The following is a 21,520-nucleotide window of genomic DNA, read 5'->3' on the forward strand; positions in this document are numbered from 1 at the left end:
TGTACCAGTATTGGTAGTCTTTCTAGAGACATTTTTCACATTATTATACCTTGGGCAATGAGCTCCATCTTCTTCTTGTAGTGCTTATTGGAACACTGTTGAGCTAGCAGGGTCAACAACAAGTTTAGCTACCTGAATGTTAATTCACATGAGGGGTGTATAAATTCAGAGTACAATAGTTGGTTCTTAGTGGACTTGTCATCCACATGAACTGATTCCAGATTGAGATTGTTTGTAGTAACCTGAGATAGAACTCTTTACGAAGTTTAGGAATTGTTAGCTTCATAGATGAGCTGCTGTTATCCAAAAGCAAATATAAACCAGTTAATTAGCACGGGCGAAGGACATTCCTTCTGGAGCAGTCTGACTATTTGGAGCCATGCAAGAAGAGGAAGGATATTATTGGAGTTCTAGCAAGATACTGAACCCTTGCCATTCAGCATGGGGGGTCTATCCTATGCAGAACTTGATGTGTGATTTAGGAAGAAGCCTGGAAGAACTTTGCTCCCTATCTCCACAGTGGTGCCTGGTATATACTTTAGAGTAGTTGGTGATTTGTACCAATACCAACTCAGTTTAACCCATCTTCTATATTTCTGCTGGTTTGCTTGTGGTAACTTCTGTAATGTGCTTTCACATGTTCTGGGACGAGTGGGAGAATGCTGCAACAGTAGGGTTGTTCTTATGGGATATTCTACTATTGAGCAGGGAACCAAAATTAACATCAAAGAGAAACACATTTTGGTGTGTTTTTTCTTTTCTGTTTTTAGAATATGATGCTTTTGTTTGGTAGAAATAATGCTGGATTTTTTATTTCCTTCTGAGACACCTGACCGGCAGCTACCTCTGACTTGAGCATCCTTTCCTTTCTCACTGTATTGACTACAACTGCTGAAGTGCTGAGTTTGCGCAATACCTGTTTAAAAACCAAATCCCAAACTGAACTGAATCAGCTTGTTAAAATGAATGGAAACTAGCTGCACTTCTCTAGGCTTTTATTTGGAAGTATGCTTTGTGTCCCATTTTCATTGTATTTTAAAAATACTTTTGTAATCTGAAGTCTGTTTCTTTTAGTTTTTTCTAGAACCTAATGCAATGTGCTTACTCTGGGGCTTCTGGCAGGCAGGAAGAAGTCATAAACATCTTCCCAAATGCCTTGAAGTCACTTATTGTTGTCAAGGTATCACTTGAAATAGGTTTTTAGACCAATACGGTGAGCAATAAGGCAGTTTGCATGCTCCAAGCAGCAGGGTAAAAGCCAGTCTTTGTAGCAGCAGAAGTCAAAACTGAAAATTAAGTGACCCTCCATGAAACTAAAGGGAATCATATTAGTACCAAGCTTTAGATTATGACCGAGAGTGGTACTGTAGTTGTTAATGGGAGGGAGTCCCATGAGGGTAGAATAGCAAGTTCTGATTTTTCGTTCTGGTTGCTGAGAGTCTCTGGCCTGTGCATGGGGAGCCAGGAGAGGAGCAGTGTTCTCATTCCGCTTTCCAGCAGCGCTGCAGGTTGGAAGGGCTTCGCATTCACACTATACCTCTGAACAAACTACATGTGAAAATTCAGATTCCTGAGTAATTTAGGTGTAGGTCTGTGAAAGGGATTATATCCTCTCCTCTTCTGCTTTGACACCAAACCTGGACAGCAGAGGTCTCAAATATTTCATGTTTTCAGCTATTGGTGTGAGTTTTATGTCTGTGGAGGATCTGGGACTAATCCATTCCCTGAACATCAGTGACTGGGATGTTTAGAGAAGTATGAGCTTAGAAGATGACTGGAATGGTACAGAATGGACAAAAAAAGGAATGAGAAAGACATTGAGAGTGGAATGGAAAAGAATAGAGGAAATTTAAGAATGCATTCAGATATACTGCTTTTGGGAAGAGTAAAATGTGAGTCTGAAAATATAAAGTGATGGGAAAGGGCAAAAAAATCCAACCTTAAGCCATTATGTATTACAGGAAGAAAAGAAGTGGAGTCAGGAAGCAACATAACCAAAGCATTATGAGACTATAAGATTGTATTCATTGCCTATTAATAGGATGCTGATTTACGAGTTCACTGTAATATGTACAGTAGAAAATATTTTCCTGGTCTAGCATTCACATGGAAGGGATGTGAGCTCAGTGCTTTCTGCCCTGTTGACACTTATTTAGGGAAGATGGGGATATAGGCATTTTTGTACATGTGACAGAGCCACATTTCTGAGTCATTGGTATTTAGGTATTCCCCTCTCCCCTCACCTACCTTTTTTGTGATCATATAGTTTTTATACATGGTATGATTTGGTTAAAAAAAAATAGCATTTGTAAGTTAGCCTTGTAAGGAATTTCTTTTGTTTGAGATTTTTTTGAAGCTGGCTGCAGAAGACAATAGCTTTTACACTAAAGTCTGTGTTACTACATTTTATTTTAAATCAGATTATTGGAAGAATTTGTAAATCATATCCAAGAATTACAGGTAATGGATGAAAGGATTCAGAGAAAAGTGGAGAAACTAGAACAGCAATGCCAGAAGGAAGCAAAGGAATTTGCCAAGAAAGTACAAGAACTGCAGAAAAGCAACCAGGTAAAACCCAAAGAGTCAGTACCAAGTTGTGCAAGTTTTTAAAGTGTCACGTGGTCTGTTAACATCTCTTGGTATAGTGTGCTACTGTTTGAGATAAAAATAAAGAGGGTTTGATGGAAAACAATTTCCCCTGTCAGAGGGGGCTTATCTGCCTGTTCCATTAATGAGTGTTAGCTAGTCTGAAAGTAGCAAGCCTTCACAATAGTTTAAAGGAAGACACTAAACTTTCAGCAGTTGTGTGCACTTAATTAGTGGTTGTGAGTAGTTCTGAAACACAGCACCTGGAAATCTGTTGCCTGCATTCACTGTGCTTCTTGCTGAAGTAAATCTAGTGTTTCCTTAAGTACAGTAAATGGAAAGCCTGAGTTTTGTGCCTGTGTCTATGTTCTCCCAGGTTGCCTTCCAACATTTCCAAGAACTAGATGAGCACATCAGCTATGTAGCAACTAAGGTCTGTCACCTTGGAGACCAACTGGAAGGGGTAAACACACCACGGCAACGGGCTGTGGAGGCTCAGAAGCTGATGAAATACTTTAATGAGTTTCTGGATGGAGAGTTGAAGTCTGATGTTTTTACAAACTCTGAAAAGGTAAGAGCTGTCAGTGGGATGAAAGCAGTTCAAAGCAACGAGCAGTACTGCCCTAATTACAAGCTGCTACCATGACTTACCATGGTCAGACTTCAAACCAGTGAGTGACTGACTTGTTAAAGTTTCATTGTTCTGAAATGTAAATTAACAACACCAGGCTGCAGATTGCTGATAAAGCATTTATGTTCAGGGATACTTAATGTGGCAATGTTGGCATTTCTCATTTTAGGAAATTATCAGAGATTTGAGAAATGCTGGGAGGGCAACTTTTAAAGTGCTTATAATATCTGCCTTTTTCCTTTGAACCCCTTGCCTCAGATCCACCCTGTAATGCAGAACATTTCTGAATACAACTTCTTTGTGAAACTTTACTCTGTTGGGTCAGTCCACTGGCCTTGGATACCTTTTTGTCACAGCATGCCTTTGAGCTTTGTATAGTCCTGTGGTTATGTCTCCACCCTCTGAATTTAGAGGAACCAGGCACAAAAACTTCAAAGTAATCTTGAAGCTTTTTTTTTTCCCCCTTGTGCTTCAAGAGTATGTTCATGAAGCAAATATAATCTGAATGGTGTGGCTAATAGAAATGAAGGAAGAGTGTCCAGTTGTAAGCAAAAGAGCACATATTAGATTTCCCTGTGCAGTTTGAAAGATAAGATGTTGGCCTGAGGGTTTTATTGAGGTGTATCCTGAAGAATCTTCCTGTTCTCCTTAAAATTTGTGCAAGGGTATGGTTGTAGTCAGGAGAAATTTACAGTATGTGGGAACAGCAAAACCTTGGTTTGCACATTCAACAAAAAATACGTGCTTGAAATGCAACTCAAAGGATCTGAGAATAGGTTAATAGTCATCCCCTCTCTACTGAGCTGAAAGTATCTCTTGGGAAAATGAAAAAACTGATCATTTAATATAGTTACATTCTCAAGAAGTCAATTGCATGGTGACTTTTGATTCATAGTCTGTGGATATATGGTAATTGCCAGTTGATAGTTTGCCCTAATCAGAGAGGCAGCACAGAATAACTTCCCTGACTTCCAAGGAAAGCAGAAAGATTTCAGCATAACAGAAGTTCTTCTATGGATAACCTTCTCCAGTTCTGAAGAATTTATTTTTATTTCCTATGTAGAAATAAAACATGCATTTAAAAAATATTTAATGGCAGCATGGTAAATTACAAAGCTTAAGTGAAATAGAATTATAGTTTTTCTGCTAAAGAGTCTCATAAACTTCAACTTTCACTTCTAAGTTAAAGTTTTGTAGCATTTGATGTTGGAGAATCTCAACGAACTGGTAGATAAATAGGGTAAATCTAAAAGTTGGTGAACAAAGTAGTCTTCAGGGATAAGAGACTAGCAAATTTGGATGAAGACAACTGTAGTATAAGCCAGAAGTCTTGTGCCAGTCTACAGAGGAAGTGTGTGGGAACACAAACAAGATTTTCTGGATATAAGTTATCTTACTGAAACTAATTTCAGTCAGGGTAGCTTAGTATTCTTCTGTCAAGTTTTGCCTCCTAATTAATATTAATTAGATGTAGTGTTTATAAACGAGCCTGCCAAGACATGTGCTATCACATCTTAAGGCATCTTTGAAGTAAAAATAATTCTAAAGTATGAGGTAGTAACAAATATGCTTAAATGCAAACCCTTAATGCTTTGTCAGTGTCTTCTGATCTTTGAACTGACGTGGGTTATACATTGGTTTTGGAGGATGGTATGATTTTTTTTCTACTATGCCATCCCTCCCAAGTGTGGGTTTTTCTTTGATATGTTGAGGGTGGGGTATACTGTGAAGAGGAGCCAAGGAAGGAATTACAATGCAGTTATTTCCTAGGGAATTCCTATTTTTCTCAGCAGTGTCAGTTCTTAAAATCTGTTGGATTCCTTTTTTTCCTGTACTTAAGTTGTTACTCCCCACATTACTTTGTGGCAGCCATACTGGGCAATTTCTAACTTAAAGTCTCTGTGAAGGTTTTTTTCCCTGCTGTCTTGTCCCATCCTATATATTATGTGTCTTCATCCTCTCAATCCTTATGATTTCACTTGCTCTGCTAACTAACCAGTCTCTCTCCTGTACTCCAAACCCCTCTCCTCTACATCCAGAGTCTAGAAGTGAGGAAATTGCTCTGGTTAAAACAATCAAGCTATCAAAATAATATAGCAGCTCACTTGTTTATCATACAGTAGTATTATCTTGTGTTCAATGTGTTTGCTATAATTCTAACATCCTTTTCTATAATTATGTTTTGTACTCACCATTATACCATGATGTCTTTTAATTTCTTCATAAAAATATTGTGTTAAAATTCTCTTGCTGTTACTTGTCCATGATTTTTTCAAATTTTTTTTTCTCCAGATGTGTTCTAACCTTAAAGTTGTATTTGACAGAATCCATATTTATTTTGATTTAAGAGTTTACAGAAGCCTATTAAATTAAAAATGAAATATGTCCTGATTTAAGCAGGAGCCATGGAGAACTGATTTGTTATGGCTTCTGTTGTGCATAAAAAAAGGCCCTGAACCCAATAAAATCAAAGTTAGTTAAAAGCTGTTGTATGAAGGGGAGACAAAGACAATGTTGCAGTTGTGGGTGTTTGTTCTTTTTCTTTTCTTTTTCTGGTACATCAGTGAATAACTGCTGTTATAATAACTATTCTGATGCCATCAGTATTGCTCACAATTGTTAGTTAGGTATTAAGGTTGCTGTAAGCTAATAGAAATAACTGCTGTTGCACTGGATTTATTTGAGGAGTGTAGCTGCTTTTGACTTCAGAGGCTATTGTAACCTGACAGTCCAAACATAAACTGCTCTTAATAAGCAGAATGGATCTACTTTGAGAGCCCTTATTTTTGCTAAGTGACCCACCTAGATTGATGTCTATGCTCTGCATTCTTACCTATTTGTCCAGGTAGCTCAGAGACCTACACGAGCACAACCAGTGAGAACATGTAACATGACTTTTTATTATGTTTTCACCTATATAATTTTATGTTAAGAGAAATACCTTAAGTATCATAAAAGTATATTCTGGAACTTTAAGTGCATGGTCTCTTCCGTGGGTGTGTCAACTCAACCAGCTTTAGAAGTAGGAACTACATGTATGAAAATGGGGCAATGGAGGGGGAAGAAAGGAGTAGCCCACAACTTTTAATATTTCTGTCATGTTTCACTCTTAACAGATTAAAGAGGCAGCTGATATTATTCAGAAACTGCATTTGATTGCGCAGGAACTGCCTTTTGACAGGTAAAATTCAATCTTAACATCTTTTAAATAACAAAATCTTTACATAGCTTTAATTTTCTGATGCTTCCTTTGTCTTCTTTTTTGGTGCTTTACTTAGTGATTTATGTAGCTTTTGAGATGGAGCGTGTGCTTAATTCTCTCTCCTCTATTCTCAAACTTGTGTTCATACACTCATGTTGCAGGATCATCTTTCCACGCACATCCTGAACTGCTTAACAGACTTTGAATGGGCTAATTATCTGTGCTGACTTCATGTTAGATTTGAATTAGGTGCTTTAAGGTTTTTGTGGATATAAACCACCTAACTTTTCTGTCATCTTTGTGTTAGATGTTTTCATTTTTAAGTAGACTGCCTGTTACTCATGATGTAGGATGCCTGTGGTTTCTCTTGTCATATGGATTTGAATTTAATTATGGTATTTTTTTGTTACTAACAGGTTTTCTGAAGTAAAATCAAAGATAGCAAGTAAGTTATCTATACAGTTCAATCCATACTCCTGTATTTGAATTGTTAAAGATGATTAAAGAAGTGTGCAATGCTGTCAGTATTACAGGTTTTGTCACTGCTTGCATTACCATAACCTGACGGATTTTTGTTGTTATCCCCTTTCCCCTCCAGGTAAGTACCATGATTTAGAGTGCCAGCTAATTCAAGAGTTTACCAGTGCACAGAGGAGAGGTGAAATCTCCAGAATGAGAGAAGTAGCAGCAGTTCTGCTTCATTTTAAGGTAAAACCTGAGAATTTTAATTTAAACGTATCAATAAAACAACCCATGGTACAATAAGTTTTAAGTGAACATCATTGTATGGGTACAACCACCATATCAGATAACACATATAACATTTTAAAAATACTGGGATGTTCCATCTAAAATCAAATGCAGGGAAATTAATATGGCAGATGATGGGGGTTTGGAGGCAGTGTCAGTAGTGACCATTCTAAGATAATATTAACTTGTATGTGTGTGAAATTACTTAGATGCTTGAGAAAGTGTTGGAACCTGTGGGGTATATCCATGTAGAGTGGTGATAAGTGAATCACATAATTATTGAGGCTGGAAAGGGCCTTTGAGACCATCAAGTCCAGCCTATGACCTAACACCACATCAACAAGACCATGGCACTAAGTGCCACATCCAGCCTTTCCTTGGACACATCCAGGGATGGTGACTCTGCTACATCCCTGAGAAGTTCATTCCAATGTCTGATCACCCTCTCCATGAAAAAGTACTTCCTAATATCCAACCTAAACCTCCCCTGGTGCAGCTTGAGGCCAGGCCCTCTTGTCCTATTGCTAGTTGCCTGGGAGAAGAGCCTGACACCCACGTGACTACAACCTCCCTTCAGGTAGTTGTAGAGAGCAGTCATGTCCCCCAGGTCTCCTCCAGGCTGAACAACCCCAACTCCCTCAGCCTCTCCTCATAAGACTTTCCCTCTAGTCCGTTCACCATCCTCGTTGCTCTCCTCTGGAACCACTCCAGGACTTCAATATCTTTCTTGAAGTGAGGGGTCCAGAACTGGACACAGTTACATTGTAAGAAAAATGGGCTTGACAGAATCTACACTTTCCATTAATCAATTTATTTTTATTTTCAATTACTTTTTCATAGGGGTTGTTTTTCCTTGTTTTCATTCTAAACTGAAAGCATGGAGAACCTGCTTTAACATGGAATTGTTTTGTTTCTTCCATAGGGCTACTCCCATTGCGTTGATGTGTATATAAAACAGTGTCAAGAGGTAATGCATTTTGTTTTACGTGTATCTCTTTGGGTGTTGATGTATTTGGTCACTTAGGTTGTTGTAAATTTATTATGAAATGTTCTTCTAAAACCCTAGGGTGCATTCCTGAGGAATGATGTCTTTGAAGATGCAGCCATTCTCTGCCAGCGAGTGAATAAGCAAGTTGGAGAGGTCTTCAGCAACCCAGAGACTGTGCTAGCCAAACTCATTCAAAATATCTTTGAAGTTAAACTTCAGGTATTTCAAATTCTAAGATGTTGAAGTTCATTGAGGAAACTTTTAATTAAGAAAATGCTGCATCTTGTAAAAATGATTAATAAAACTTAACAATATTTGTAGTCTTGTGTAAGGATGTAGAATCACAGCTTGTTGCTCTGTAACAGTGTAACCAGATAATCAAGCCTATATCAAATAAACCTGCTTGTGCTCTGAATATAGTGCAACTGAAAATACTCAAATTCAATATTATAAAAAGGGAATCAGTGTGTTCATTAGCTCATTTACAAGCTGCCATATGCATATTAGATTTCTTCTGTGTGCCACCTACAAAGAATAGAAGTTCTGCATTTAACAAGTATCTTTAATCTGTTCATTGTTGGAGTTGGGTTTCATGTGTGGGGTTAGCACTGAACAAGCAAAAATAATTTGTTATGAGTACTGTCTCACAGCTAATGTAATATTAATGTGCAAGTCTGGAATAGTTGAAAATGTTAAGGTTTCTGTCCTGCAAATACACTTAAATGTGTAAAGTCAAGAACAAAACTATTGACTGCAAAAAACGATTTCCCTGTAGATGTTTTCCTACTTAAAGTGTAAAGATGGAGCTTGTGTTTTAACCTAAAATTTCTGTGTCAGTTTTGACTTAGTATTATATGGTAAATAATACATTTTTTTGTCCAAATAATCAGTGACAAGAAGGCTCTAAGCTTTTATCTGCTTTGTGTATGTATTCTGATAAGCAAATATGTAAGCATCTCCTTTGCTTACTGTCAGCTGCAAAAATGCCCCTAGGCCTCTGGTGCTTTTGATTCTTAAAAAGGAGGGGATTTTGTGTTTGTTGGTCAAGCATATTTTTCAAAGCAATCTGTCTTTTGTCTTAGCTTCACACACTACTGCTTTGTATTATGAAATAATGTTCTTCTAAAAGATGCATTTAATTCTGTCTCCAAATAATGTAGGATCTGTAAATCAGAGTTTTAAAACCAGAGAATATATTAAATACCTTAAAAATACACACAATTTGCAGTAAGTTACATATAATCTAGTAAGTAGTGAGTATGACCTGTGGTTACTAGTTAATCTTCTAATAGATGTACCCAAATTTTACAGAGTTATGTGAAGGACCAGCTAGAAGAGCACAGGAGGTCAGATGCAGAACAGTATCTTAAGAATCTCTATGATCTATATACAAGGTATTTATATGCTGCTGCTGAAATTATTGTAGATATTCTCTTGTAATAGATTGATTATCAAGATTTAGGAAGCCGAAAACATAAACATCTCATAAAGATGGAAACATTTTAGTGGGCATTAAGCTTTGCAATGATTGCTTTCCTAAAGAAAACTTAAAATTGCCATTATTATTCTTCATGGGAAGTATTTAGTACAGTGATCTTTGAGAGTAACTTCAAAACTGTGCAAAAGCCAGTCCTCTGCATCTCACTGGCAACTCAATTGTTGGCAGTTAAACTGTCTGTAATTACACATGAATTACCTGAAATTCTTTACTTAAATGTAAAGCTGCTAGAAGTCTTAATTTCAATCAGGATTCTGTTGTGCTTTACAAACATATAATGCTGCAATTCATACAAATTCAACCTTCTCCTCCTCTCCCCTTCTTTGTTTCTTTTGCATAAAGAACTACTAGCCTGTCAAGCAAATTGATGGAATTTAACTTGGGTACTGATAAGCAGACTTTCTTGTCTAAGCTTATCAAATCCATTTTCATTTCCTACTTGGAGAATTACATTGAGGTGGAAATTGGTTATCTGAAAAGTAGGAGTGCTATGATTCTGCAGCGCTACTATGATTCCAAAAACCACCAGAAGAGGTCCATTGGCACTGGGGGGTAAGTTTCTTCTGTGAAGTTTCATGCTTTTAAAATGGAAGGGAGGTGGTAAGGGGAGAAATGTGGTGCTTGCCATGTCAGATGTACAGTGATGAACTGCAGAAGTGCAGGCTACTTAAGTGACCTACAGCTTTTTCTGTTTTGTTATCACTTCACATTAACTTCTGCTAAAAAGTGTATTGCTCTTGGGACATGTGAAAGGTGTTGCATGGTATTTATACACGCCTGGGAAATGAAAAATACCAGTTAAACCTATGTTTCAACTTAGGATCCAGATCCACAAAAGGACTGAAGCAAAATTAAGGTACCTAAAGCATGTATATGTGTGTATCTAAAAGCATACATTTTTTTTCACCTGCCCAGGTCTTGTGGTCCCCTCCCAAGACCTAGGAAGGGGAAAAGACAATAGCAGTGTCAGTGAGAAAGCTTTTAATGAGCCCAGAAGATGCAATGGACTTAGAGAAAGGTAAAACAAGACTTCATTATCCTCAGGGTAGGGAAACCCTTAATAAAGGACTAGTGAGAAGTGGGAGAGGAATTAAAACTTGTGTGAAACAGAGTGTTAAGACTAGTGCACCTTTCAAAGAGCTACTGGGTTCAGTGTGTCAGGAGTGAAAAGTGTTTTGGAGACAACTGCAGCTCCAAAGTCATTAAATGAGTTAAACATGAAAATTTAATTTTCTTGGGGAAAATTAAATTGATTGTAGTGACTGACTTGATGGGTTGTTTTATGCATGGAAATGTGTTGGAGCATGCTTGGCTAAATCAAGACTGCTGAGGTAGTGGATGAGGATGAGAAGATTTGTGGGCATGGATGACATAGCTGTCATGAGTGTTTTCAAAGTGCAATGTGACAATGTTGAGAGGCTAACCTTTGTCCACAGAGCATGAGTGCCATAGGATTCAATTGAAATAAAATTTCAATTTAATAATAAGCAGGGAGTAGCTGCTCCCATGGTGTAAACATGCCATGGTAGAACTGAGTTTGACGATGGAATCAGAGGTGGTAGTTTTGCATTTACTGACAATTTTCTTTTTTAAGCTTGCAAGACTGTCTTAATGCTTGCATATCCTAAGCTGTGTCTTGGGTTCTGCTTAAGTTAACAACTAAAATAGCCTAAGTCATTGTCGACTTTGAGCATCAACATTTCCAGCCAGTGAAATCTCCTTTTGGTGTGTCTTTGTTTTAGCATTCAAGACCTCAAAGAGAGAATACGGCAACGTACAAACTTACCACTGGGGCCAAGTATTGACACACATGGAGAAACTTTCCTGTCTCAAGAAGTGGTGGTTAACCTCTTGCAAGAAACTAAACAAGCTTTTGAAAGATGTCACAGGGTAAGTTTGCTTCCTGTGATCTCCATTAATGATATCATTTTGTGTGTGTAATTGAACCTTGAGGTTCAATTTAATTGAAGTGTGATAGGAAGAAAAGAAGGGCGTGATTAAATTAATTATCTTCTGTGTTTTTCACTGGTCAATGTCATGGTGGAGACCAAGGGTTTGCTTTTTGAATGTGAATCAAGTTGAATTATGTAGGTTTTAATACTCTCTGGTTTTGAGGGAAGTGATGATAGTTAAACCTACTGTCTACATTGCTTTTCTTACTAAATTAGACCTGAGAAGCCTTGAGTGTATTTTCTTTTCATGCTTTAAAAAATACAGAGAATAGTTAAACAGTTGTTTTCCTGTGTCAAGTGCCATTTCTTCTCACCAGTAAAATGCTGAGAGGTATAATCTTTTAATGTGGTTTACATTGGTAGCTCTCTACTGTTCCTTAAAAGCTTTAGTCTAGTGAAAAAAAGTGTTTTCCTTCTGATTAAGTCACTGGTTTTACTGCCTGTCAATTACTGATTGTCTGGTACTTTACTGTAAATGAAAACCCTTGAAAATAAATTGCAAACTTAAATACTAGGGATTTTTTATTAGCTAAACACCCTGATTACTAAATAATTGTAATGCCTCTAACGTTCTAAATTAGCTTAGTGCAGAAATACTTGACATTGTAGATATTTAGGAGTTTTAATAGTTTCTATACTTAGAGGGGCCGAAGATGATAACACAAAATACAGATGTTGCACTGTTACCTGCACACACTGGGTTGACCAGACTTCCTAGTGGTGAAAGTCAGTGGCTACAAGACAAGCAGGTAGATCATTATTTTTCTCACTGTGACAGTTGCTAGAAACAGTTATTAAATTCATTACTTAAACAAACCTTTACATATTTACATTTTACATATCGGAGGTGGAAACTAATGGATCCTGTCATATAAGAAGGTTTTTAGAATTACAGATGTATTACTTCTCCAGGATCACACATGCTTCTTGGGATTTGTTTGTGGTCAGGGCAACTCACTGTGCAAAAGGGAAGTTATAGTTGCCCTTGGCCAACTAATTGTAATATTTATATCACATGGCAGTTGCATGTAGACACACTGCCCCAACTGTGACTGCTCTAAAAAAACAAGTTGGCAATTTTGAATATAAACGTATATTGAAGCATTTCAATATTTGGAAATCTCTGTGTCAGTGTCTTGTTGGGGTTTTTTTCTTGGTTTGTTGGGGGTTTTTTTTGGGAATACATGAGAAATCTTTGGGTGTGTTGTTCCATAAATTAACTTGAATTGCAGTAGTAATCTTTCTTACTCCTAGCTTCATAAAGCATTCACATCATTCCTTAAAAACCAAAACTGCATTTCTTCTGTGCAAAAGCCCTATCATGTTTTTCTTTAGAAAAGGGATTTACTGACAGGTTGCTGCCCAAAATCCCATGTTGCTTTCAGCTGATGAAGGCACAGATGCTCTGTGTATACGTGGGCATTACTTCACTTAGTAAACATTGCCATGCTCCGTTGACTCCAGCTGAACTAGGATGAGTGTAGCTGAGGTTCAGTCTGTGTTGTTTTTTCCTGCAGTTCTTTTGCAGAAAGAGCAGCTGCACTGGGTGAAACTGAAGGTCCCTCTAGCCCAGTGTCCTGTCTCTGACTGTGCCCAGTGGCAGAGGCTTAGTATAAAGAGAAAAAAGGCAGGGTATAGATAGTGTCATCTTTCCTGTATACATTTTCCCAGCATCCAGTGGGGTGCAGTTTAGGTAATTCCTGAGGTTACATCTGAGCAATTGTGTTTTAAGGACTATTAATTAATAGATTCCATGATGATGATGACCTTCAGCTTTCTGTGACATGCTTGCTTCAGCTTACTTTTTAATACTGAAATGTTTTTGATACTAAAGGCTGTTCCTGAATATTTCTCTGTACGGATACTTTTCATTTAGAATAAAATTCCAATTATTCTGGAATATTTGTTGCATTTTAAGCTTATCCCCTATGCCATATCAGATAAACTTTCAACTGTATGTCAAACTGACCTTTAGGATACTATTTTTTTTTTCCTTTCAAGCTCTCTGATCCTTCTGACTTACCGAAGAATGCTTTCAGAATTTTTTCAATGCTTGTAGAGTTCTTATGTACTGAACACATCGATTATGCATTAGAAACAGGCCTTGCTGGTGAGTATAATATTTTCTGAGCATTTCAGCTCACTGGCCTTTTTGTGTGGATGATCTTTGCAGGTCCTTGCTGTGCCTTATCGATTGGCCTTGGTCAGAATGTGTCGGTTAAAATGCAATTTCTTTTGTGTATTTAGGAGTCAGCATTTAATGTATTCTAAAGTGTAACTTCCATTCAGGGTATTGATGCACAGATGGAAACATGCTGCTGTCTTTGAAAACATTTGTGTCACAGAAACTGGGACATCAGCACTCCCTACCTCTTAATTTTTCTGTGTGCTGCAGCAGCAGAATATTTTTATATTAAGGTTTAGTGTCTTACATTTTAAAAGAATTCCATGCCTGTTTGTATACATGTGCATTTTAAAGAACAACAGTAAGAAAACTGCTTGTATTTCAGAAAATAAAATACTAACAGTGAGAACCTGTCTTTCCTACATAAAAGCACAAAACTTGTGTTCTGAAGAAATATTTAAACTGACTGTTCCATTTTACTTTTGGAAATTTTAAACCCAATATATTTCTGTGCTTATGGTTATCACCTGATACAGCTATGAGAAGTATTCTATATATGGCACCATGGTAAATTTTTGAAACTTTAAGCCTGTGATTTAAGCATTCATGGAAAAATTCTGCATATGTTAAAAAATCACCATGCTAATTATAAGAACTGCATGTCATTAGATCCCTAATGTAACCTTCTTTGCTTTAGGTATTCCCTCTTCTGATTCAAAGAATGCAAATCTTTATTTCTTGGATGTTGTTCACCAGGCCAATACTATTTTCCATTTATTTGACAAGCAGTTCAATGATCATCTGATGCCATTGATCAGGTACCTTATTTTGATTAGCATTTCCTTTCAGAATGGTCACTTTTGGTGTAGAAAGTGTTTTGTTTTTTACAATATTTTTTTTCCTTCATTTCTGTTAAGAAGAGTTTAAACTTGGAGTGGCTCAGCTTGGTGTTGTGGGAAGATAAAATCATAGAATGTGTTGGGTAGAACCCTAATGATCATCAAGTTCCAACCCCCCTGCATGGGCAGGGACACCTCCCACCAGACCAGGTTGCTCCAACCCCAATCCAACCTGTCCTTGAACGTTTCCAGGGATGGGGCAGCCACAGCTTCTCTGGGCAATCTGGGACAGGGTCTCCAATTTTAATCTATTACCCCTCACTACAAGCCCTGGCCCAGGTTGCCCAGAGAAGCTGTAGCTGCTCCATCCGTGGAATTGTTTGAGGCCAGAGTGGATGAGGCTTAGAGCAACCTGGTCTAGTGGAAGGTGTCCCTGCCCATGCAGAGGGGTTGAAACTAGATGATCTTGAAGGTCCCTGCCAACCCAAATCATTCCAGGATCTAAACTAGCCCTTTCTGAGGCAGTGGGAAATTTCACAAAATCCTGTTGTAAATAGTAGAGCCAGCAGACTAATTTCTTTTGATACTTTAACACTCAGTCACATGCTCAACCTTTTATACCTCTGCAGTTCCTCTCCTAAATTGTCTGAATGCCTTCAGAAAAAAAAGGACATCATAGAACAAATGGAAGTGAAGCTGGATATGGGCATTGATAGGCAAGTAGAGATTTAAACTTGCTACTAATCATCAGTTCTTGTAAAACTCCTTTGTGATGTACATTAGCTTTCTTTGACAGGGGAATTATTTCTGAACACAAAATTGGTATTTTGTATTTTTCTTAACCATAAATATGTGTTATTGTACATAGGAAACTTAGATTTTGTTTGTTAGAGTGTTGTATTTTCCACAGCAGGTTTCTGAGCCATAAGTAGTTTTGTATGAATATTAAAAGGTTTTGGTTATGTTGAGAGAGTGCAATAATTCAGTTTTGCCTTATTGTCTCAAACTACTTTTTTCTACTTTAAAGGAAGGGAGGGAGGCATGATGATTGAAATAGGTTAGAGACTTACAGGATTTCCATGAGGAGCAAAGTTTGACAAAAATAGGTTAGGTTGATTTGCTTGAATCTGTGCAGTGCTATGGATTAAACCCAGTCACAGGAGTCTGTAGACCTGGCATGATGTTGATTCTGACATTGACTCTCTTTGAGGCTGTGAGTGACTCATTTAATCTTTTTTTTTCCATTTCTCCAAATAAAAATGAGAAGAGAGTTATAAAAATTGCAATTTAAAATCATAGCTGTTTTGCAGCAGAGGAAAATAAGAAAATAACAAGCTGAATATTAGGAAATTGAGCTGATGTGTGATGGTCTACTTTGGTCTGGGAAGCACATAGATTTCCCATATTTCAAGGTGGCATGAGTCAACCTAGAGCATGTTACCTAAGCTCTCTGTGCCTGATTTCTCTCTGTAGTAAAAGAAAGAAGTAATCTGGTGGGTAATGAGGGCTACTCTGTACATTATTATTATTGAGGTTTTTGTTAGGATCAACTGGAGAGGGATGAGAACAGCACTGTGTAGGAAAAACAGACATTATGTTTGTGTCCTACTGGGTACTGTCTGCTGAGAGATGAGGGATTTGATGTGTTATTTGCATCTATATTTGTTGTAGGTGGAAAAGGAAAAGATGGAGCTAGAGGGTGTGTGAGTGGAAATTGAGATTTTGGCTGCTTCTGCTGGAAGTGACCTTAGTGGTTTAAGCACAAAGTTTGAAATATTTGAACCTGTGAGGCCAGAAGCTTGAGTCGAGACAGGCATAGGCTGATCATCAGCATTACAGTAGTTTGTAACTGTGTAAAGTAATTTGTCTCTTAAAAGTGATGGTAAGACTTAGGAGAACAAGTTCCTGTTGGAAAATATGTTCAAAGGTTTGTGGATGGAGTCTTTAAAAAAAAAAAAGTGCTTTGGTACATACGAAAGAGATTATTTTTCAGATGAGTATTACAGATGAATATTCAGATGAGTATTACATCTAAAATGTTTGTGTGCCTGTTTACATGCTCCTTTGTGTCATCACACATGCTGTTGAGAATTGGTTCTCTTCTTAAAGGAATGATCTAGTTTAAAAAATAAAAGCAAATTTCTAAATATTTATGGTTTCAAAGTTGTCCAATCTGAAAAAGCTGCAATAACAGCTTTTTGAATGGCATTCATAGCAATTGTCTGCCTCTGCAAAAGTGATCTGTTAGCCAAGCAAAATTAGTTAAAAATTTTCTTTCAGTACGTATTCTGAGTAAACAGTATTTCTTGAGAATGGAAATTGAGGAGAATGCAAGATACAGTTTCTTTAAATTTCTATTGGTATGTAGATTGTTGAATGAAGTAAACCTGAAATGCAGGTCTGAGCTCTATGCATAGAAAAGAAGTTTATTCCCATTTTGGAGATCCATATTCTTTTCCCCTTCACTCCAACTTGAATCCTTCAAGGCCTGTAATGGCCTTGCCTGTGTTTTCTTCACGAAGGGGTTGAAGAAGGGGGTGGGGGGGTAAAAAATAGAAAGGCAGAGGTTCTTTGCGAAGGTGGGCACTGAGAGGTAGGCAGCCTCTCTTGGCTGCTTTGCTGTTTGACCTTTGGTTTGTATTGAAAGTAAACCAAAGTCTTGACCTTAGATAATGGGTCTGAAAAGAAATCCTGTGAGGAAGAAAGAAATGACACTTTAAAACTGTTAGATTTCTGAGAACAGAAGAAACACCAGGCTCTGGCAAAGGAAGAAGTTTTTCTTTTTTCATTATTGTGTGATTGTTGTTTTTTCCCCCTCTCCATTTTTTAAGTGTTTTCTGATGCTTGCTTCTGAGTAATATGCAGTGTGATCTAATTCTACTAAACTCTTTGTAATGCTTCCTTCATCTTATTCCCAGTGCATTGAAGAATGCTGTCCAGTTTCTCTGAAGAGCTGGATTTGAATGGATTACCTTACAATTAATGTGTCCCTTTTAAAAACAGCTGGCCAGCATGCTGTGTGCTCTGCTCCAAAGCACTGAATTTGGAGGAGAGATTTTTTAAGGTTGTCAAAGTTGTGGGTTTTGGGGTTTTTATTGGCTGAGTCTCCTTATTCTAGCTGCTTAAGTAAAATGGAGCTTATCTTCTCCAGAAAATTGCATTGCAACTTCAGGAGCGTGCCTGTGTGTGTGTGTGCATGTCTGTTAAAGGAAGTATTTCCTTTCTTATGTCCTGGCATCACTTGCTTCTTACACTGAAAGCAAACATTTGTTGTATGTTCTGTAGATTACTCAAGTGTTTGGTAGTGGAGCTTTTCCCTCGTGACTTCATGCTGCTGACTTTTGCATAGCATCAGATTGGTACATGTAAATATAAAAATCAAGGAAAATAATATTTTCCTTTCAAAACCCAATGTATGTTTGTGACTTTAAAGGACACTGAATTGTATGATTGGACAGATGAAGCATATCTTGGCTGCAGAGCAAAAGAAGACAGATTTTAAACCAGAAGATGAAAACAATGTTTTGATTCAGTATACTAATGTAAGTAAAATCAGTTCCAACTCCTCAGTATAGCCTCAAATGCTCGTGACTGTTACCAGGTACAATATGTTCCTTACCAAGCATGCATTAGACAACGTGTGCATTTGATTAGTTAATTGCAATAAGCACTTTCAAACTCCGTTGAGGACTATTTTATCAAGCTGAAAAGGAACTGTACCTAGTGTCAGACTCAAATCTGTAGGTGCTGGAGGAACTGTCACAGTTTCCTCTCCCAAGAGTCCCAGATTTAGAACAAGGTTTTTAGCTGATAATTAGCTTTAAGATACCAGTTTCATAAAATCAGTTATCAGGTACTCTAGTTGCTGGGTGCTTTTTCCCCTTAGAATGGCAAGAGCATGACAAAGCATCCTGGGTATGGCAAGAGCATTCTTCAGTGCAGAACCAGTGAATCTGTCTGGATCTCTCTGCTGAGGAGCTCCAGTGCTGCGTTACACTAGGCTCACACTAGGCTCTCGTTAGGGAACAATGCAGAGAAGAGGAGAGAACAAAGTAGAGTTCATGGGAAGAAGTGAGAGCATTGCCTGAAGGCCTGTAGCCAGAGGGGAATGGGAGAAGTGGAGCAATAGGATGTAGACTGGGGAGGAGGAAAATACCTGCATGACTTTTAATTTGGGTTTATAGTTGCAGATGACAGGAGATTTTTAATCACTTCCCCCTCTTCCCCACCACTTGGTTGGTCAGTGTTTGAATTAAAAGCCAAAATTAAACTGTTCTATTCTGAACTGATATGAACTATAATTTAATTGAATATTGTCTTGAATCCATTTTTCCACCCACAATTTTTGCATTATTTTCTGGCAAATAAAAAACCGTTGGAAAATTATTAATTAGAAAATGACTGGTTTCAATTATGTGTTGTGGGAGGTTTAAAGACTTGGTGACTGATGTTCACCTGATGATGTGGAAGTCACTGAGATTTCTAGAAGGTTGCCTAATTTTTTATTTATTTTTCTTTAATTTAGGCTTGTGTTAAAGTCTGTGGCTATGTTAGAAAGCAAGTGGAAAAGATTAGAAACTCTATGGATGGTAAGAACGTGGACACAGTTTTGATGGAGCTTGGAGTTCGTTTTCACCGACTTATTTATGAGCACCTACAGCAATATTCCTACAGTTGCATGGGAGGCATGTTAGCTATTTGTGATGTGGCTGAATATAGGAAGTGTGCCAAAGACTTCAAGGTAAGCATGTACAGGTTGGTGATGTGCAGCCATGTTCAAAATTAGCAGCAGGACTATTTTAATCAGACTTTGTTTGTAAGAAAGAGCATTGGAACAGGCTGCCCAGAGAGGCGGTGGAGTCTCCTTCACTGGAGACATTCAAAACCTGCCTGGACACGTTCCTGTGTGATGTGCTTTGGGTGATCCTGCTCTGGCAGGGGGGTTGGACTGGGTGATCTTTCCAGGTCCCTTCCGATCACTAAGATTCTGTGATTCTTTAATAGTTGTGTTTGTATTTGAACATTAGCATTCCATAACAAAGCCCTTTTTACAGGGGCTTGTAGCAAGGCGACAAGGGGGAATGGATTAAAACTGGAGGAGGGGAGACTTAGATGAGATATGAGGAAGAAAGTCTTTGCTGTGAGGGGAGTGAGACACTGACCCAGGTGTCCCAGGGAAGTTGTGGCTGCCACCTCCATGGAAGTGTTCAGGGGCAGGTTGGATGGGGCTTGGGGCATCCTGGTTCAGTGGAAGACATCCCTTCCCATACAGAGGGGTTGGAACCATTCTATAATTCTATTATTTCATGTACTGATGTTATATATTCTGTTGCTGTACTAGCAGTCCTTTATAACGTCCTCAAGAGCAGTTTCCTGATTGTATTTCTTGCAGTCTGTATGTTTATTCAAGTATTGAGTTTGCATTATGTGTTTTATGTATAACTTTGTGTGTGTGCATACCTCCCTGCAGATGTGTATATGTATATTTATTGTAGAATCCCAGACTGGTTTGGGTTGGAAGGGACCTTAAAGACCATCAGGTTCCAACCCCTCTGCATGGACAGGGACACCTTCCACTAAATCAGGTTGCTCAGAGCCCCATCTCATGTGTTTTTAGCCACACATGAGGACAGAATGATTGGTATAAATCCTCTGTAGGGAGGATTTATTTTGAGAATGTAGGTGGACATTGTGTTCAAGCAACTCCTAATTCCTTTTTCTTTTTTTCTCTTAACCACAGATTGCACTGGTGTTACAGCTCTTTGATACTTTGCATGCACTTTGCAATCTTCTGGTTGTAGCCCCAGATAATTTAAAGCAAGTTTGCTCGGGAGAACAACTTGCTAATCTGGACAAGAACATCCTTCACTCCTTTGTTCAGCTACGTGTTGATTATAGGTCTGCTCGTCTTGCTCGTCACTTCAGCTGAGAGCGTGGAAGGAAATGTACCTTTGGGGAGGCCTCAGCTGTTAGAAAGCACAGGGAATGATTTCTTACCAAACCAGGGTTGTAACTTTTGTGGGATAATGATTGTTCAGAATAAAGCAGCGGCCATATTTAAACATGACTATGTAGAAGGTGAGCAGGTAAAAATCTGAATGGTATTTCCTGTAAGCTGAAGATCTCCTGGTGAATGATACTGCAAATCTACTTGCTGCTGATTTTATTATTTTTTTTTTCAAATTGGAAACATGTCGGTGTATGAAGCAAGTGGTGCATTGGAAGTATTTTAGTCTTCAATATTGAATTATCAGATACCATTTGTTAGACTTGAAGTACAGAGCATAGCGTAGGTAATGGATTACATAGAACAGACCAGTGTAAAAACATTCTTCATCAATTTTAATGACTTAGACTTCAGCACAGCTAATAATAATCAAATTATCTTTGATTGGTGTTTCTAAGTAGTTTCTTTCATTTAAAACGTTATCCTACTCAGTGTAATTTCTTGCTCTAATTAATTAGCTTGGAATTTTTTTTGAGATGTAGGAGTAAGAACAACACTATCCCAGAAGGATGTAATTTACTCATTATGTAGCATTCTAAATGGAACTTAAGTGAGGAAAAAAGTTTTGGGAGTTTTTTTGGTTCTTTGCCTTTGTTTTTTTGTGCACCTAATATTTGAGGGCCCATCAGAATTTGCCAGCATTGTATAATCTGACATTTTTGTCTCTGTTTGATACTGACACACTGAATTTTATATATATGCTCCTAACGTAAATGCAGCTGCCTTGTCTAAGGCATCCTTACTACAAGGTGGAGGTGCCCATTGTTGGGTTAATGTATGAGAACTTTCTCCTTGTTCTGTATGTAAATAAATTTAGATTATAACGCAGTGAAAGGATAAAATAAAACCCAGTTTTTCAAAAGTGGACAGTGGCTCTAGCAACAACCTAGAGTTGAAAATTCCTGTGCTGAAGATAATTGATCCTCAGTGCCTGAGCAATAT

At 37.9% G+C, this 21,520-nt stretch overlaps 1 protein-coding gene across 1 annotated transcript in view; it reads left to right on the forward strand.

Annotated features, from left to right (window-relative positions):
- The window catches only part of EXOC5 (exocyst complex component 5), a 22,090-nt gene extending 1,082 nt beyond the window's left edge, over positions 1–21,008 (forward strand). The window contains exons 2-18 of the mRNA XM_009996448.1: positions 2,421–2,568; positions 2,963–3,157; positions 6,334–6,398; positions 6,836–6,864; positions 7,018–7,127; positions 8,092–8,136; positions 8,236–8,376; positions 9,469–9,551; positions 9,998–10,207; positions 10,476–10,511; positions 11,398–11,545; positions 13,609–13,717; positions 14,430–14,550; positions 15,201–15,287; positions 18,005–18,113; positions 19,097–19,312; positions 20,312–21,008. Coding sequence (XP_009994750.1) covers positions 2,464–2,568; positions 2,963–3,157; positions 6,334–6,398; positions 6,836–6,864; positions 7,018–7,127; positions 8,092–8,136; positions 8,236–8,376; positions 9,469–9,551; positions 9,998–10,207; positions 10,476–10,511; positions 11,398–11,545; positions 13,609–13,717; positions 14,430–14,550; positions 15,201–15,287; positions 18,005–18,113; positions 19,097–19,312; positions 20,312–20,500 — 1,998 coding nt within the window. The 5' untranslated portion in view covers positions 2,421–2,463 and the 3' untranslated portion in view covers positions 20,501–21,008. The remainder of the gene's footprint in view (positions 1–2,420; positions 2,569–2,962; positions 3,158–6,333; positions 6,399–6,835; positions 6,865–7,017; positions 7,128–8,091; positions 8,137–8,235; positions 8,377–9,468; positions 9,552–9,997; positions 10,208–10,475; positions 10,512–11,397; positions 11,546–13,608; positions 13,718–14,429; positions 14,551–15,200; positions 15,288–18,004; positions 18,114–19,096; positions 19,313–20,311) is intronic.
- Positions 21,009–21,520: the final 512 nt, after the last annotated feature.

Source organism: Chaetura pelagica, unplaced genomic scaffold (genome assembly GCF_000747805.2).
Source record: "Chaetura pelagica isolate M959 unplaced genomic scaffold, ChaPel_1.0 scaffold274, whole genome shotgun sequence".
In the NCBI taxonomy this organism is placed as follows: domain Eukaryota; kingdom Metazoa; phylum Chordata; class Aves; order Apodiformes; family Apodidae; genus Chaetura; species Chaetura pelagica.